General features: G+C 45.1%; 1 protein-coding gene across 12 annotated transcripts in view; it reads right to left on the reverse strand.

Annotated features, from left to right (window-relative positions):
- Window positions 1–1,008: 1,008 nt before the first annotated feature.
- The window catches only part of MAPKAP1 (MAPK associated protein 1), a 171,207-nt gene continuing 152,220 nt past the window's right edge, over window positions 1,009–19,995 (reverse strand). For all 12 annotated transcript variants that reach the window (XM_075905711.1, XM_075905714.1, XM_075905710.1 and 9 more), the window contains 2 exons: window positions 7,453–7,550; window positions 1,009–2,480 (listed from right to left, as the gene is read on the reverse strand). In XM_075905711.1, coding sequence (XP_075761826.1) covers window positions 2,355–2,480; window positions 7,453–7,550 — 224 coding nt within the window. In that variant the 3' untranslated portion in view covers window positions 1,009–2,354. The remainder of the gene's footprint in view (window positions 2,481–7,452; window positions 7,551–19,995) is intronic.

A 19,995-nucleotide genomic window follows, 5' to 3' on the forward strand; every position in this document is an offset into this window, starting at 1 on the left:
GTGAGACACAAACCAAGGGTTTCCCTGACATGGCTCCACGGCGTAACGAGAACAGTTGGTGCAGGGTCTCCACTAAAAATAAATCCAGACAATAGTGTCCTGCTAACCGGGGAACCATGTTGCCTTTCTGGGGAAGTGCTCTGGCCCAGCTTAGGCAGGACGGCAGACCGGATGGTCTCTGTTTGGGCGTGGCAAGCAGGAACTTAATTTTAGGGCCATATTTTCTATGGGACCTCACCCTGTTTGTGCCACTGAGAGTCACTTCGGTGAGCAACCCTCTGACTCGAGCATTTCTGTGGGGAAGTTACACACGCACAAACACCCCTGTAAACACACACGTGGCGTTCACACTTGTAGGCTGTCCTCATTGCATGCACAGGTGATAGTGAACCCACAGAAGGCGGCTCAAAATTTGGCCATTTTAAGTACGTTGAAGTTAATTCACAATCTCAAGGTGTTAATAAAAGCCAACAGCTACACATGCCGCTTTACAGTACTTGTATCCAGCTAGACAGCCACAGGTTTGATTCACGGGTCCTTGCAGAACAGCGACGGTCAAAACCAATGTTCGAGGGGCGAGTGGTATGGTTTTGCTTACTATAGCACATGACTCTACACCTCAGTGATAAGAATTAAAACTGACTGACAAAGAGCACGTTCCCTTAATTTTAACATTCAATAGTTCACAAAGTTGACTGAATTAGCCATTTCCATTGCATGATTTGCAATTTCTTTCTCCACTGCTTTTTGCTGCATTTGTGCCTGTAAATAGCTAAACATAAATACCAGACTATAAAAGATTTGTCTCCCTGACTTTGACTTTTGGAGTAGCAGTAATGGATGACGAATGTCACATAGCAGGTAAGGGCCTTTTCTGCCAACTAGCAACGCACGGAAATGCATTTCTACAGCTCTTCCAGGAGGGGTTTCATTCCCATTTCATCTGATGGAACAAGCTCAAAGTTTAGAAATTTGAGACCTTTAATGCAACATACGAATGACAAAATATAGAATTATCCGCCTTAGTGTTTATTCCTAAACTATACATTAAGGCTCAGAGAGAAAAGATTTGGATACAAAAAGAAAGAGGAGTTCTAACAGGTTCAGCTGTAAGTCAATCTCACCGCAAGGCAGTACAACACGGAGAAAATATTTGGTCTCCCCAGCAGAAATCAGTTTGTGATGCAGATTTTTGTAGGAGGTTTTTCTTCATTCTTACATGCAGAATCCTGCCAAGCATTCTTAGCATAGCCATATGCACCCACTTGATACAAAACTGAGGGAAACAGGTTCACAGGGCTCTTATCTTTTAACAACATACAGAAATTCATAAAAAGACATTTCTGGGGAACCAAAATGAAAACAGAAGGGCAGCTACAATTCTCGCTCCCCTCTGATCTATGGCACCCAACTCTGTTGAGATGGGCAAGTGTGGAACAGTTACAAATCCCAGTACAAATCAAGTCTTCATTTTTATTTATAAAACACTTAGTGCTTCGACAAAAGAAAATGTAAAGTTATTTCTCAATCCTCAGGTGAAAAGCCTCAGAGACGAAGCAGAAACCCAGCCCAAGGAGCAGGAAGTTCTCTGCTGATTCAGCCACTCGTAATTACTGGAGCCCCCAGCTCCAAGAAGAAAGACTCCCGGCCTTCCACTCCAGAACAGCTCCCGGGGGTTTCAAAATGCAAAGCTTCCCGGAGGTGAATAACTTCCAACGAAACGTCTTCAAAGTAGAAAAATGCAGCTGCTAAATGTGCTTGAAAAAAGCCAGAGCTGGCTGAATAAACATTTCTTCCAGCGCCCACACTAGGACGGGACTGTGCCGCTCTCCCTGGATGCAAACAACGTCAGAACAGGCTGTAGCTTAACTCTACCCCTCAAAAGAACTGTGCAAGAGAGAACCCCTACACCTTTATTCATAGTAAAAACGGATACATTTCAGTTTGATCATGTCACAAGCAGTACCTGTGTGCGCATGGGTGGATATAACTGACGTTTAGACTTTCTCTCGACTAGGCTGTGAAATCATTTGTAACCACAACTTTCCTTGTGATTGCACCGAATACAGTTCTTCCATGATGCCAGCCTACATGCTCCTCACTTCTAAATCACAGGAATTAGAAGTGTCACAGCCCTCCTTCCGGTTGATATGGCTCTTTGTTTTGTCATTAGGGAGACTTCCCGTCACCAAAGTGGGGTCATTGGGAGAAACTGTGTATTCCTGATTCTCTTCCGTGGCTGCTTCTGGCTGTTGGCAGCAAGAACTCTGTCCTTTGGCTCCCACCTGTCTCAGGCTGTTGGGAGCTTCTCCTCCTTTGCATTGAGCAGACAGGTTTTTGCTCTAGGCTAGACATTACTGCTGTCCTGATTTCTTCTCCTTCTGGAAGCTAAAGCTTGTTCTCCTGCTCAGCTTTCTTTGTTTCTGAGCAAAATAATCTGCTCTGGCTGTGCTGGCTCGCGATTCTAGAATATAGTTAACCTGGAAAACACACACAGTCTAATTTCAGTCCCATTCTGGAGGAACAGCCTGAAAAGACGCAAGGCTTCACCTCCCTGCTCAATGACTCCCTCCTAAAAGCATTCCCAGAACGACGCCAATGAAAAGAACATTCGAACCCCATAGACAGGAGACTGCTCTTCTCATTGTGCCTTTGCTAACCCTCCGTTCTTCTCACCTTACAAGAATGGCCGGGTCCTATTGCTGCTTCCAGCTTTACCGAGTTTGGCTTATGAACACAAATATGCAGAACTCAAAGATGCTTTAAACAAAATACCTCATGTAACCTATTGATTTTAATGTTCCAATCAGCGGCGTCTGTACATCCTAGTTTGGCGCATGTATCATTCTTGTATGTAAAGTTAGAAATATGTTTTTTAAATGTGCTAATGAGAGCCATTGATGGTGCACTCTGCCACCCCCTTGCTCAGCCTTAAAGACTTGGTGATCAACTTAACTCAGGCATGTCCAAAGTCCGGCCCGCGGGCCAATTGCGGGCCCGTGTTCCGGTTTAATACGGCCCCCCGGGTAATTTGGCAATATCTATCTTTTATGGCCCCCAACGAATCCATATGTATTGAGATGAATACATTGTCAAATCTCAGTTAATGTCAGTTGGTCTAAATCAGTTATAAATATATTTGGACACAACATGTATACTTGGTGTTATGTTCCTGTTCATATTTTTTGAACTTAAAAGTTGACAGACAACCTTTATTACCAATAATATGTAATGTTCCTGACATATATTTCAGCTTCCTGGATTTTTTTTTTCATCTGGCCTTCAGATATGAAAGGCAGAGTGATTTAACACCTGTTTAGATTTGTCATCCATGTGACGAAATGAAAAGTATGCCGTTTGCAATAAACTTTGCATAAAATAGTTAATTTGCATTTAATTTTAATGGTTCAAAGAATGTCAGGCAAAATGGTCGGCCCTCACGCATGTTCACTTCATCAAATCTGGCCCTCTTTGAAAAAAGTTTGGACACCCCTGACTTAACTTGTAAGCAGCCTTGCTTGTCCTGTGAGTCCAAAGGTGACTGGACGAGCAAGACATGAGACCATACCACCTGGTACTGGGATGCTCGCTTGGCCCAGGTATTGTTCCATGGAAAGGGAATGAAGAACAAGAGATTCCCGCCCTGGGGAAAAAACTATTTAAGTAAGGAGAAGTTATCAGCCCTTTGTCTTTGGTGGGTGTGACACATTCCAAAGAGGGCTGGGGACCCAGGTCAAGATAAAAGAGGTTGTCTTTGATTGAAGATTATGCCTAGAACAAGAACAGCTCTTTACAGTAAGGATCTGCTTGCAATAAGTTTTTTTAGTGAATCAGAACTAGCTATGTGTTTTCTTTTCATTTTAACTTAGTAACTTACTTTGATCTGTCTGTTTTCACTTGCAGCCACTTAAATCCTCCTGTCTGTACTTGAACATCCTCATGAGCTTTCCTTGTGTCAAACTCTTACTCAGAGAGATTTATATGGGGTTTTGAGGGTTGGTTTTCTGGGTGCTATGCCCTAGAATTTCATTCCTCACAGAGCTAAAGTGGTTCAATGTCTGCCTTGCTCATCGGGGGAGGTTACACCAACTCTGTGCCTTGTCGGGGGGAGACCAGAGGATCTGGCCCAGCAGAACAGATGGTGAGCAGTCCCAGAGAGCAGGAACGTGGGTGTTAGTGGCATGATCAGCACATTGGGGAACAAACCCCAGGGGCCTTTTATGACCGCAGCCCATCACACCCTATAGACAGAAGAATACGCATGTCACGTTTGCTGACCCTCTGTTCCTGTCACTTTTCAGGAATGGCCGTGTCATGCTACTGGCTGTAGTGTCCATCATCCCTGGAAGTGACAACTACACGAGATAAAATGAACATGCGCAGTTTCACAGCACTTGACCCTATTGTGCTGCCACTTGTTAGCCAAATTGCCAGATGAAGGCAGTAAGTCACAAAAGACCCACAGAGCTGGTCTCAGACATTAATAGGCTTCAATAAAAGGTTTTATCAGCTTTAATACAAAACATTCTCTCTTTATGATGTTTGCATACTCAGCTAATCTTATACTTTCCATGTATTCTAGTATCTATTACTTGATGAAAGCATTTTAAAATGATATTTAACAAGCCCACTATTCACTAAATTTATTATCTCCAGTGCTTTCTGATAATCACATAGATAATTTTAATGGAAGGTTAATGCAAGAATCAAAAGATAAAAATGCCCTTTGGTCTGCCATTAGCTGGTTAATACGCTGTGGCTTAAAACTTGCACAATTTTATGCACTGTAGAGTGTTTCACTTTCATTGCATATTACAGCTTAAGGCATAAAAATATAGTGAGTTTTCATGGTCAATAAAGCCTCAGTCTTTGTCACTTGATCACGTGAAGAAACTAATTTGAAAAGTCTGATTTCTCTGCATCTTCTAACACAGAATAAGAAAGAAAGGCAGGCTTAACCTGGAAATCCATGGAACAGGAAAATACTCTATAAAAAAGTTACAACCCGGGTACAGAAAGGTTACCTATTCCTGCGTTCAATACGATATGCATCCTTTATATTCATTTTAACCATATCAAGCCTGTCCTTTTAGCCATCCAAAAAGTATTTGAATACTCCTGGATATATCAAGAGTTCTCTAGTGGAACTGTTCAACTGAAGACACGCAGTGATAAAAATTCAAAAGCAAAAGTTTACAAATGTACTGCAAAAATAGTTGAACCAACAATTTAGGGTATTAACTAAAATGCTCCATCACATACATGTCAGTTATTTAGCCCTTCCAAAGCCTTTACACAGAAAATAGCATTAACTATAGGGAGTGGCATATAAAAGTTATAACAATTTTAAATTGCTATAAAAATAATTGACTGCAGAAAATTAAGTTTAATCTGCCAACAGTATAATCTTCAAACGGCGGTTTGTTTTGGAAAGTAAATCAACCTGCTCATGTAGCAAGTCATTCTAAAAGCAAACAGTTATGATAAAATATACTTAAAACAAAATATTGGGGTGGAAAAATGTGTTTTCTTTGTATGGAGACATGCAATTGGGAAAGCATTTGTTAGGTGAACAAGGAGAGACGTTTGTCTTGACAGAATTACAACCCTCTGGCTTCATCCTGTGTTGAAGTCAGAAACTTGGAATCAATCTGTGACTATGAACATTATTTTAATGTCAAAGACAGACATAATCCTACGAGAGTCTTCATGAAATCTTTGAATAATACTACCTCTGGCTAGTAAGAAAAGCCCTAAGTGCAGCGGAATTTGTTTAAATATTCCCCAGTGCTACTTAGAGGAAGTTCCTGAGAAACTCCAGGAAGCTAGCTGAAGTAACTATTAAATAAGTTTTCTGCTTTCAGTAATACTAGGGCCCTCTCTCCTATCTGGCAGGCATATACAGCAGGCAGTTTAAAGAGTGCTGCTCCCAAGCAACCGTCCCGCTCTGTATTAAACTAAGCCACGCCTGCTGGGAAGTTGGTGCCTATTGCTCGGTGAGTTATTTGCAGGTGTAATTTGCGATTGCCCTCTATTGGATGAATCATTTGCTGCGTGGGCTCAGTTACACCCCCTGTAAACGGAGAGAATTTAGCAACCTGACTGCAGGGCGGGAAAGCTGAGTTCAACATTCACAAGGCCCTTGTCGATTCTCAGACAGACCTCTGCACATCTGCTGCACCCGAGTGACCATCTGCTGACGTGCTTGAAGGGCGAGCTTGCTGACAGCCCTAAAGCCTGCATGCATGGGCTAGGCCACTGGTCACCCAGCCATCCGGAGGCACTTTTCATGGGAATGCAGTGGCCCTAACACAGGGCTGGACAAGAGGGCCGAATTCGGCTTGCCTAGCTCTTTCACTTGGCCCGCAGCAGCTCCGCCCCCACCCCTTAACGTGTTGCCGGGCAGCCGCTGGGGAGGCATGAGCCCTTTCAGCTCCTGCTATTTAAAGGCCCCGCCCCTTTTGTCCAAGGCCCTGCCCTTGTGACCACTTCCAAAACTGATGAAGGGGCCCTCCTTCAGACATTATTGCCCACTCTGCCCTACCACCACCACTCAGTCCTGCTACGTCTGGTTTGTGCTGGGCTGGGGCAGAGCCGAGTCCCCCCGCGCATGAGGGACAAAGCTCTTGTCCTAGTTCCCTCTATTCCCATCCCCACAGCTCCCAGCACTGCGAGAGGGACAGGAGTCTGACCAGGAATCTCTCTGCTGCTGGGCCCCCGGAGGTCTCTTACACACCGTTACCGCCCCCGCCAGGCTTGCCCTGAGCAGACCGTGGCCACACAGGACGAGCTGCCTCTGAGGAAGGGAACATTGCAAGGGCCTGGTAGGTATTTTTTTAAAGTAGCCTTTGGGCACAAGACTGCCCCTGAGCGGATTTAACCCTGGCCAGCCTGTGCAGCACAGCACTAGTGGGGAAACATGAAGCCAGGTCACGCTGCTACCAGCCGACATATTGGCTAATGGATGTGAGGCGGCTGTGGGACGCAAACAGTTAACGTTTAGCAGGCCCAGAGCGCACCCTAGTTCGTAAAACTCCATCGAGGACAGAGGAACCTCAGGATTGAAAACAGGGCACGTGCATCTGGGGTGGGCCAGTTTCTTAAGGGTTAATGTACATCTTAACTGTTTAAACATACGCCACAAATCTAAAGGTAAACTACCTGACAGCACAAATCTGGTGGGTTCCAATTCCACAGAGAACTGACATCTTCCAGACTATTAGCGACACCAGTGTTTATAGGAAAATGCATTCTAGACACACTGAGCCTGCTGTCGGGTTGTCTGAAAAATGGATCCAATATACAACGTCCAGAAAATTCAGTGGTAACCAAATAAAAGCCTCTCAGCTTCGCATTATCCACACTGAGAACCTTCTGACTAGTTTCAGTTTTCAGGTCTAACAAACGATAAAACATCTAGCCCGCTGGATTATATTGCATTTTAATACCCACCTTCAGGACAATTTCATTGATGGTAGCAGCATCGGATTCAAAGTAGAGGTGTTTGTAGTCGTGATTGCTTAGATATGTAAGTTTAAATATTGCATGACCTGAAAAGATGAAAAAGAAACAGTGTTCACAAGACTCCGCCAAAGTTTCAGTGGCGCTCGTGTGCGTGGCAGAAGACAAACACAGATGGTGATCTGAGCCTACCATCCGCACGACAGAAGGAAGCAATGAAAGGCTGACAGGCTTCTCATGTCATTTCAATTTAAGGCAAGTGGTGGTTTACAGGAGCTGCTGAACTCCTCTCAATAAAGTTCATTTCCCCACTGTAGGAAATGCAAAAATCTATCAAATGGCTAGTTAGGTCCCATTCAGCCCTAGACGATATTTCAGTTAAACTACCCCATTAGAACTCCTTTATGAAACTATCCACTGGATAATCATCGCATGCAGAAGATAAGTGTTATATTTAAGATAAAAGGCCAATTAACCCCAGAATTATCACTGTAAAAATAAAAACCCAGCTGCTTAAGACAGCATAAAACAGTATTGCAATTTTCAAGACAAAAAAATTCTGTAGCAGTGATGTGGCTAGGCAGCTCTTACCAGTTACAAACCGCGCTCTTTATTCTAGGATAGCTGAAATCAAAATTTAGTCGGGCTTCTTATTTATGTGCCATTTAACTGACAAGCCTAGCCCCTGTTCAGGGAAGGAAAATCATTTTAGTGATTAAATTGGCAACATTCTGGTTGCCGGTGGCACACTCTGTGGCTAGTCTAGTTGAATGGCAAGGAAGCCGGTGACCTTTACATGAATGTGAACAGGACAGATGTCCTAATTTTAACAAAGAACCATGGCAGGACTCACAGGAGGGCAAAATGTCCTTTCCCATGTGAACATGAACGGTTTCAAAATGAGCACTCAGTACATTCTGCATGTAAGCTTTTTCATCAGTTTTCATTTAATTTATTCAGGTCAAAGTTACTAATCCATAAAGCAACAGCCACATTACTGTAAATTCACCTCTTTCCCGGAGGCAGCCTTATTTGCAATCTTATTTACATTATCTAATTCTTCAGATCTTCAAAAATCAACTGATATATGCTCAGAAACGATGGCTAACACATTTGAGACCTCAGTATTTTATCATGGCATGTTCATTAAGCCCCATTATGATGCACTAATCATGAATATAAATTCTCTATTGAAAAATTGGCTAATAATTAAAAAAAACTTTAAATCATTTGACAAACGAAGCTTTGGTGGGATTAAAAATGCCAGAAGTCTCAGCTACAGGCTAATCAGTATGTTAATGCATTCATGGCTGGTTATGGTGAAGGAGGGAATTCAGCATCTTTCAACTTTCTAGGAGCTCAACGCCACACGCACTATTCCTGGAGACACGAAGTAACTTTGTAAAGGATCGATGTTCATGGCTTGGTCGGTACCCAGTGCTGTTACACGCTGGAGTTTTACTATATGGCAGAAACTACGGGCCAAGGATCCACAATCTCTATTCGCTGCTGGTAACTACTGGCTGCTGTTCTTCCCAGGTGCAGGGAATGCACAAAGGGAAACTGGCCCTACCCAGACTGCCTCTTTGCTAATCCCACCTGGAACGTCTCCTTTTAGGTTTGCCTCGCTCCTGCCAATGGTCCCTTCTCCCAGGCCACAGGCTGTGACCCTGGAGCCGGACCATTCTGGGATGTTCGAAGCACCTCTGAAGAGCTCTCAAATACACACCACAGATGAGTACTCAGGCCCGTGCTGCAGCTGGCGAAGCTGCATGCCAGGGACTGGGTGATGCACTGGGAACCAGAGAATGTGGTCTGACACTGGGGCTTTTCAGGGCAGAGACGGTCTTGGGTTGTGTGTGTATGTGTCCTGCTCAGCGGGGCTCCTATTTTGGTTGGGACCTACAGGCACCCTGGCAGCATAAATATTACTAAGAACAGCAGGGAGCTGTAATGTAGCCAAACCTGCACTGACTCTTCCCTAGCTCATCACACAGTCCCCGGGCACAAACCAAAGCTCCCATGGTCAGGGGAGGGCCTGAACACAGTGCACTAGGGAAGAGTCAGTGCAGGTGGTTCTGCTGGGCAGAAAGCAGCAGCCCGCCTGAGGGAAGTCAGGAGGTTGAGGATGGATCAAGTAAATGCAACTCCAGGCCTCCCTCTAGTTGCATCCCAGGCTGCATGAAGATACATAGGAAGAGTGTGGGTGACGAAGCCCAGGTCTACACCTGCCCTGAGATCGACACTCCGGAGATTGATCTTCCAGGGTTCGATTTAGCGGGTCTAGTAAAGACCCGCTAAATCAACCGCTGATGATGGCCCCGTCAACCCTGGTTTTCCATGGGGTTGCAAGGAGTAAGGGAAGTTGACAGGAGAGTTTTTCCCTTTGACCTCCTACAGTGGGGACGCTGCAAAAATTCGATGCAAGGTACGTTGAAACCGGCTATTCTAGTCACATAGCTGGAGTTGTGTATCTCCAGTCGACTTTCTCGCGTAGTGGAGACGAGCTTTACCCTGTCTCCAGCTCAAGTTACCTGTGCTCCTTTCACCGGCTTATGGTCTTTTCCTCCTGTTTTCCTTTCAAAATACACGTGAATATGCGCAATGGACCCAGCAGCACAAAATGAACACACGGCATCTCTCCTCTCTCGCATATGCGTCCATCTCTTCAATGAGAAGCAGCAGCACTAAATTGCTACTTCAGCTTTGTACTGTAGAGGCGTAAAGTACAATAGAGGTTCTCTGCCTGTTCAAGAACTCCTCCTAAACAGGAAGAGCCAGGACTACCACATTTGGGAGCAGCTTCCTTGTAGCATAACTTAAAGCAAGTTCGGGGTTTGGTTGTGCCAGGACAATGGGATGTGCCTGGAATGGGACTGCTTCTCAAAAAACCAAACAGAAAAGAGACAGAATCACGAGGCAGGAGAAAGGGGGGTTGGCTGGGGCCCCGGCACTGGGCCTCCCATCCCCCAGGGGCCCTTTTAAAAGGCCTGGGGGGCCCTGAACCTCCTTCTCCAATTAATAAGGGAGCATTGCTGGCTATTCCCCTTTCTCAGGGAGCGAGGGGAAAGTGCCCAGTTTGCTGCATTCCTCACTCTGGCTAGGGAGCTCAGGGGGCAGACGAAGCTGAACCTGCCCCAGCCAGGGACATGTACTCCTCACCTGGCTGTGCCAGCTGGAGCTGCAGCAGCCATGGAGAGGCGCTTCTCACCTGGTCCCAAGCTGCTGCAGTATGAGAGGGCTGGCGTTGTCCTCTCCCACCAGGGCAGCCTGCACCTGAACCTTCCTCCCCAGTCCCAATTCAGAGCAGTGATTTCAATAAAGCACGGTCATCTTCATTTTATTTTCCAAAAAACCAAAAAGTAACCGTGCTAAAAACTGAGCTCTGCCGGGCAAGTCTCCTCTCTAAATAAGCGAGAACACAGACTTGCCTGAAATACAGAAAACAGGCCAGAGTCACGGGAAAACCTTCCCAGCACCATCACCTCTTGTGTAACCCTGTGATTTATTCCTTCTTCTCAGCTGCAGTATTTATACAGCTGACAGAAGCAGAACATAGAACTTTATTTCAAGCACTTATTTTGGGATTTTAAAGAGTCAGCCTTTTCAATGACAATTACAGAGCAACACATGTCAACAACACTGTTATTGTGCTGTGGGACAGGAGGCAGAGTTCAATTGATCACCGCAGAGAGGACTGGCCTCAAGTCTTCCTAGAGGAGAGATCTTGCTTCCGCGCCCAACATCACCTTGTTTTGATACTAGCTGCACTGAGCTAAGGTGGACACAAGTAATTGGTTACCCTGAGAACAAAAAGTTTATGGTGCGGCGTGAAGGACTCCTGAAAACACCGCACAAGAACTGAGCATCTCCATAAAAAGGAGGAAGAAAGCCCAGCACAAAATCTGATGGGCCGCATCGAAAGAACACAAACCAGAACCATCTGCTGGTGAGACCAACTGAACCAACCTGCAGCTTATTCCATGCGGCCCTGCTCCCCTAGAGCAGCCGGCTGGAGCATTTGCAGGTGCTGCACATTGTGTTCACGCTCCATCAGGTAGGGCTGCAGCCGAATTTCCTGCTTCACAAAGCATGCGCCAATTGAGACATCACTAATTTCAGAAAGAGAAATACCACAGGCTCAGGCCCCTAAAATAAACCCTTGTAGTGTGGGGCTCTCTCTAGTGAATAAAATGGGACCCTAATTTTCTCTCCAAATATTAGTATAAACGCTTAATGGCTGGTTTGTAGAAAAGTATTTGTATAATCAGCAATAAGAACATAAGAACGGCCATACTGGGTCAGACCAACGGTCCATCTAGCCCAGTATCCTGTCTGCCCTCAGTGGCCAATGCCAGGTGCCCCAGAGTGAGGGAACACAACAGGTAATCCACACGTGATCCCTCTCCTGTCACCCATTTCCAGACAAACAGAGGCTAGGGACACCATTCCTGCCCATCGTGGCTAATAGCCATCAATGGACCTAACCTCCATGAATCTATCTAGCTCTTTTTTGAACCCTGTGAAAGTCCTAGCCTTCACCACATCCTGTGGCAAGGAGTTCCCCAGGTGGACTGTGTGCTGAGTGAAGAAAAATTTCCTTTTGTTTGTTATAAGACCCCTAGTTCTTATATTGTGGGAATAAGTAAATAACTTTTCCTTATTCACTAGAAGCAATGCCACGGGTTTAGCTACTTCTGATAGGTGACTCAGAGCACAATGGCCCCAAAGGCAGTTCTTAAAGTCAATTACTGCATTACGCTTAGGTGCATCCATGTCCACATTATACTGTTTACTACGTGAAATATTAGTTCACTAAAATAAGCAACTGCCACTTTGTTTTGTTACTATTCTGGCCAGACGGAATCTATGAATTTTGGAAATGGAAATCAATCCATCCCTCACAAGTACAGGTTGAACCTCTCTAGTCTGGCAACACCCATGGTCCGGCATGATTTCAGTTAGCCAGATGTCTGCTCAGCAGAGGTGTGGCCAAGTTTCCCGCAGGCCCATAAAGTTTGTTGACAGCCCCCAGTCCTGGCTCTCAGTGCTCTGTGCTGCTATTTAGCTCCAATTTACCCCTCAATGAGCCTAGTGAGCTGCGGCCGTGTTGGTGATGCTCCTGTGGTTCAGCAAATTCTCTGGTTTGGCCCCAGTCAGGTCCTGAGGGTGCTGGACTAGAGAGGTCCAAGCTGTACTTAACTATGTGATACACAGTTTTAAACCCTCTTCATGTCACCCTTGGTTATTTTCAGTGATCAATACAAATTTCAACATTTTTGTATTTCTACACAAAGAATATCTGAAGACAAATGAGCTCTTCTGTACTTTGTAGAATTCAGGTAGCATGGCCCCTACGAACATTTGGATTAGAGTCAATTCTTTTAAAGGTACCTTGCTTGTCCTTAATGTAGATAGTTTAAATTACTAAATTTTACTCCAGCCAAGCATCTCTGGCTTTTCCATTATGCCCTTTTCTGAGGAACATTTTTTCTACCCGGAGTAAAGATGGTTCCCCCCAGGGTTCAGACGTTACCAACAACTGCCAATGTTACTCTTTTTCAAATCTTATCTGACTGCATTTAGGTGAAGAACAACAAGAATATTCATGAGGTGGAGGAAAGAGAAATGATCCTAAGAATATGACAACGTATGATTCAATTTCATAATACCTCGACGAGTGGCTTTGTCATAATAGGGACAGAAGGCAGGAATCAACCATTAAAAGTTGTTATTGGAAAAAAATAGCCAAAATATTTATGGTCTTATTTGACATTATCAAAGTTTTTCACTATTTCAGAAGTTAATAATTTAAATGGACCAAACCCTGCTCTCTCTTTTGCGCTAAACAAATTTAGAAGGAACCACAAAGAGTTAAATATAAACTAGCAAACATGCCTGGAGTTAAAACACAGAGAGAGAGAATCAGGTGTGTGTGAGAGGGAGAATTTAAAACACTTCAAGTGGAGTAAGGACATGACCTCTCTTCCCCCACCATCTTCATGTGTAATCTAAGATCTATGGAGCAAGATGAGTGTTTCTGTTATGTCTATGTCCGCGAGAGCTCGGAGCTCCTGCATGCCAGTACTGCAGCATTGTAACAAAAATCATCTGGACAGCTCTGGAGTTTAACGGGCCATCGCCCCCCGAAAGGTGCATGAGAGCTGTATTTCAGAAGGAAGGACAACAACAGAAATCTCACTCCACTGGAGTCAATGGCAAAACTTCCACCATTCACTTCCGTGGGCCAACTCCTCCTCTGACTGCCCTGCTGTGAAGTACAAGGAGTCCGAGCGTGAGAACGACAGATCGGACCGCGTTACGATGCCCATTGACAGCTGTTCTACGTGGCTTTATTCGGTTCTTTTGGGGACCACACCTCCCGCCCTTTCCATCCCAGGCCAGTCTATCGAACGAAACATTATTACCGCGGCAGCCCCTTGTTCAGGCTCCAGAAAGCAGAGCTACTATTCAGCACGTGCTACATGTGACCATTCTGGAGTTCCATTGTCTTAGCTATTTACACATCTGGGATTTCTTCCGTTTTTATCCTTTCAGAAATTCTATCAAAGGCAGAAATCTTTTTGCAGGAACTATGAAAGCGGAGGTGGAATCCAGGGTTGCCCAAAACCTCTTCCCCAGCAACCTTGTTTTGGAAAGAGATGATAAATAAATCAAAATGCACTAAGCAGTGCTTCCGCATGGCAATCGCCTCTTTCACTGCGTCTGCACCTCATCAATCATGCTATTGTCTGCTTGAAAGGGGAGCCTTGTAAATGTCATATCCACTCAAGCCCAAGGAGAAGCGAATCAAAATGCAGCAAGGAGTTTTAATTGGATAGTGTAATTAAACTAAAAAACCCCAACAGACTAGCTTTGACAGGATAGATGAAGACCCCTTTTAATAGGGCTACGAAACAGATTTGTTAAAAGGATGAGGCAATGCATGCTCCTGATTGGGCTCAAGAGTACTTTTCTGAGAAGGCTGTTCAATAACGGCTGTAGTTAATGAGTTAAAGCTAAGCTCTAGCTTGTGCTCAGGCAGGACTTTATCTTACCACATGCTAATACATCACAGGCCTGAACTTATTAAAAAAGAGTTACCCTGAAATTAACAATCCACCGCACCAAACTTGTAACTGCGTAACTAGATCACACCGCACAGCTGCTCACCACAAACCCAGCCTCCGTTATTTGCTGCAGCAAAGTGTGGACCAGGCACGGACAACACCACAGTGTTTGCCTCGCAGCCAACCACTTTCCTTACACGGCTGATGCCAAACCTACCTAGAGTGCCCTCCCGGCACTGCCAGTGGTACCGTGCAAGCCGCAGCAGCCTCGGACTGACAGCATGCTCCATATGGGGCGCAGTTGTTCTGTATGTTAGGAGAGCCCTGATGGGCAGCCAAGTCCCAACCTCACCTAGAATGATTTGAGCCCCAGTGTCTTGCAGGCACAATTACAATTACAAATACACAATCGCACACACACTTATTCGCACTCATTGCACACAGACACCTCTCTGCCTAGCTGTTTTATGGGTGTAAACGTTTGGGCCCAGAAACAACTCCAAGCGTTATTTCTTACAGTTACAGGCTTCGAGACATTTTTCTCCCCAAACTTCTCAGCTGATCCTACCGCTAGTCTAGTGCATCCGATCAAGACGCTATTGCCTCGGATCACGTATTGTGTATGCTGGGTTATCCCTGGAAAGGACCATAACTCTAGTAACCAGCACATGAGCAATACTGCATTCGCAGCAAGAGCATTCACAAAACAGCTCCCCTAACGCCTCTCGCACCACGGAAGAGATCTGGGACGAATATGCCAGCGAGTACAATAAACCTGGCCAAAAGATGCTGGGTGCAGATTGGAGCACAGGCTGTTGATGGCAAAAATGCTCTGGCTAAAGGAAATCCTTCAACCATTATATTCCATTTTAACAGAAGTTAGCAACGGCTTAGAACTCTGGGTTCTAACACATCTGTGTCTCACTACATGTTTAAACAAACCATTCTATTCTGTAAGCTTCGTAGTAAGGTTTTCTAATACTGTTCTTTCATAATCCAACAATTAAATGATCAATTGAATATGATGCAATGTATATAATCTGGAGGAACGGGACACTGAATTAAAACATCAAATGCATTTAGCGTTAAATGAAAACTATATAAAAGCATTTCAGCCATCACTCTAGCTATCACTTCTAGCCACTATGAATTCTGCAGGAAAAGCTATTTTCGTGCAGATGTGGAATTCAATGGGAAAGACTGACTCGTGTAGCAACATCAATCAAAATGTCGGCTCTGTTGGCAGCTATCCACAGCAAGGCAGGTTCAAAGGTCACAGGATAAAGAAAAAGCCAAGCTCTGGTTCAGCTCTAATATCTCCTCGCTAGAAGTCTTGCAAAGGTACCTACCCCCTTCTGTATCAGGCTGCTTTCATTAATCTTCTTGCCATCTTCTTTAACTAGTCATGCAGAACCGCTCGATAGCAAGACACAGAATGGGGAGGCCTCATGTCTATTACCGGGTTAACATTCTGTTAAGCCCCAGTGCAACAATGGAATAGGAATGTAAAGGAAATCTTAAAGCACAGAATGCAATGCAGGCAATTAAATTACAACTTGAAATTACCAATATGTTTGTGACCTACAGAACCAATTGCCTTTGTTTAACCTACCTTAGAATTAAGGCTACTTGACTGAACAACAGCGATCCTTTTAGCTTAATAAAGAATAAGATGATAAAGAATCATTATTCAGTGGCTTGCATTTAACTAGCAAATAAAACAGATTTCTGCAGATCTTGGCAAGTACTTGGGAATGGAAGAAAGATTAATTTAGTTTCACTGGATTAATCTATCCTTAATTCTACCAAGAGGCCTATCTTGAAACTACTAATCCCCTCAAAACTTCAGTACTTGATCGATGTTCTCTTTGTGCAGATGTTGTGGTAACTTGGTAACCCTAAACTGTAAGAGGGACAGTAACTGTATGCATTGATCACAGCCCACACTTTGCCTATGGTGCACTTTTTAAAAATAGACAGTGGACTGGGGCACTGCAGTTTTACCTGTGTTCATATAATGTAAGCCAATAACATAATCACATTTCCTTTAAATTACACTATTGCAAGGGGATATAATTGCATTAAACCTATTATGTTGCTTCCTTAAGACTTTATATTATGTACACTTAATTGAGATACAGAGCTCTTTTCAGCTATAAAAATGACAGCTACTTTATTAAGGTTTAAATCTTATTTCTTAATGATAGGACGCTTCCTTTCAAGATTCACAACCTGCATAATCTTTTGTGAGAATCAGACTGAACCTGATTTGCACAAGCACTTTATACACCGTGTTTGCAAATTCTAATGGCACTGGGTTTAACCAGGAAAGCCATTACCTCGTCTCCATGTTTGCATTCAAGGAGCTTAACTTCATTCAGAAATAAGGGTACGTCTAGATTACAAGCCTCTTTCGAAAGAAAGCATCTAGACTACAGCCAGTACTTTTGAAAAAGCGAGCCGCTTTTTCGAAAGAGAGCACCCAGGCACTAACCCTGGGCCTTGGACAAGGGCACACAAAAATCCTCAGACGGTTCCAATTATATCCTCAACACTAACTACACATAGCTTCAATATCTTATTTCAAAACAATTAGATGCTTTTGCACATTGATTTTAGTTAGATGCAGCCCTGTGACAAGAGAAGTTACAACTCCTTACCCCAACTCTCAAATCATTTCAGAGAGGTAGCTGCTGTTAGTCTGTAACTTTAAGAACAATGAGTGGTCCCGTGGCACCTGAGAAACTAGCCCAAATACACAGAATGACAAGCGCTCATGATTCTATATCATTGTCAGTCTCTAAGGTGCCACAGGACTCCTTGTTGTTCCCAACTCTCAGCATTCACCAGAAGCTATTCAAAAGCTGGACCTCTCAAGTTGCAAAGTTCCATGTACAGTACTTTGTCTTGCACAAGGATGTGGCTTTACATCTTCATGCTATGAACTAGCCTTCCAGGGAGATGTGTGTGTTTAAAGGGAACTCTACTGACACCCCCCTGTGTTCCCATAAGCTGCACGTTTCTGCAGCCTCCCAGGAGAGGTTCAACTTAGGGATGTAAGCGACAAGTCGTGAAGTAACTCAACTAGTTGCTTCTCCTCCCCCCCCCCGCTGCCTCTATCAGAGGGGAGGGGAAGAGATAGGGCAGACGGTTGCAAAGCAGCCCCTGTCCACAGAGGTCCCAGTGGGGCTCCAAGAGTCTGGTGGCAACACTGCATAGTGGTCCTATCGACTAATCGTATTCTACCAACTAGGATTAGCTCGGTAATCACAATTTAACATCTCTAATTCAAATGCCACCCAGCTGATTAGAAGAGTGTCCACAGCTAGGTGTTTTGTTTCTACTGGTGGTGCACATTCGCACATGCCACGGGAGAGCATAGAGAGAACACTGACTCCCACCACCAATTTTATACCCCACTGCTATTTAAACATCTTTTCAGAGGTGCATTTCTGCAAGCTTAGAGTCTCTATAGTCCGCAAGACACAGTAACTAGTCAAATGCTTAGCTGTGTCAGTCATACTTTTGAGCAATTTTGGCATATATCTTTAGTCACACTGATCACAATGGCCAAACTGCTTTGACAATAGAACTCTGCAGAAACACCGAAAGGGGCTCTAGGTGGAAGCGTTTCAAAACCACCTCTTTCTGTCTGGAGATAGGACAGGTAGGTCCTGCAGAGCAGCGAACAACTTTGTTACAACCCAACTGCTAACGTCCACAGAAAGCCGTCACTGTAACAAACAGTCCAGCCTGTCTGCGCACGGGGTGTACAATCTCAGTTCTGAGTCGCACAGTGCTTCTGAAGGACTAGATGGAGCACGCTTATGTTACAAGAGATAAAAACATGGAAACAAAATATATTGCAGAACTGAAAACCCTTATCTTTTCCCAGCCTCCCTTTCGTTGCAGTAATTCATTCAAGGAGGCCCCAAGAATAATTTTTGATGTAAACTCTGCCACAAACATATATCACAATGCTGATAAACATCACAGACAAAACTTAGGAGTTCCATTCCCTTACCCCGCTCACATAACTTTGTGTCTTTTCAAATTCAGTCGATACTGATCTGCCACTAATAGTATCCCAGACTGTATCATCCTGGGATGTCACGCCGCGTCTCCCGTTTGGCCCTAGAATAATGCCGTCGGGGGCACCTTGACTGAACCTGGTAGGCGCAGATTTCAGGAAGAAGAAAAGGATGATCTTCGCCCTTTCAAAGTATACAGAATGCACTGCACTCTGGAAATTGTGGGGACTGTGACGAGAGAGAAAAACAAAACCCGTGCTCCCGCAAAGGCTGCCTTTGTCATTGCACATTCGCAGCCTTTGGAAGCCATGCCAGGCCACTCTGGAGGGAGCCTCAGTGTGCTGTACCTGGACACAAGTGCCCCCTCCAGCAGCAGCACGTGCTCCCTCGGCAGCGCTGGCAGGCCAAACAGACCCTCCCTCCCCGCATTTCAATTGCAGACCAAATGGAGATCGTTCGGCTGCAAAGCGAGTGTCTGGACACAGGGTGCCTGCTGGGCTAGCGTGCGCCGAAGGCTGAGACTTCTGCGACAGCAGCCTAGACTTAGGACTGGGGTTTCAGACACAGCCTGGTTGTAATGTGCGCACCATTTTGCAACCGCACTGTGGGTGCAAATGTACAGTAGGACGTGAACGGGTAACCGGTTAACTGGCTGGAAAGCAGCTGAAAGTCTCGCCGTGGGGCTGCAGGAGGGACTGGCCGGCAGCCCTTCCCCACCGAAACGTCCAACACCAGGCAAGGCCGTCGACTCCCAGCCTGCAAGCCTCGCACAATCGTGAATAAATTCAGTGGCACCCACGCTTTCACCCTTCCTGAGTAATGTGACAAACTCCTGCTCTCGTGAGCGCACGCTGATTTCTGCCTCACGGCCACACGCGGGACACGTGCTCTTGACACTCTCCTGCTCCCACCACTCAGGCACACGGGTAGTGACATCTACAACACACAGAGCATTCTACTGCGGGGTCACTTCCGACAACTGGCTATTTCCACCTGTTGTCCTGTTTTCATCATCGGCAGCACAAACACTCCCGGGCAGAATTCAGCCCAGGGAACCAACCGAAACATCCAGGCCTTAAACTCCCAATCTGCGCCCCACACCTCCAGTCTGCTGAAAGGCCGGTGCCCCAGGGCAGGCCTTCTGGTTCCTGAAGAAATCACTCCCTGCCCTGGCTCTCCAGCAAGGCTACTGGTTTGTGGAAGCTGAATTCTCTGAATCAGGGTGTGATCTCCGTGTCCTGTCCCCAAGCCTGCCGCTATTCCCGGACGTGCTGATACGCGGCACACATCTGAGATTTAAATCTACCTCTAAGCACATGGGTTCTTTAAATTCATTCAAGCTGCTACCCACAGGGCTGCTACACTAAAAGTTCAAGAGCTAGTGCAATAATGTTGGAAAATGTATCACAGCCAAGGGGTTAAACCTTGGATCA

The sequence above is a fragment of the Pelodiscus sinensis genome, chromosome 22 (assembly GCF_049634645.1).
Source record: "Pelodiscus sinensis isolate JC-2024 chromosome 22, ASM4963464v1, whole genome shotgun sequence".
NCBI lineage: Eukaryota > Metazoa > Chordata > Testudines > Trionychidae > Pelodiscus > Pelodiscus sinensis.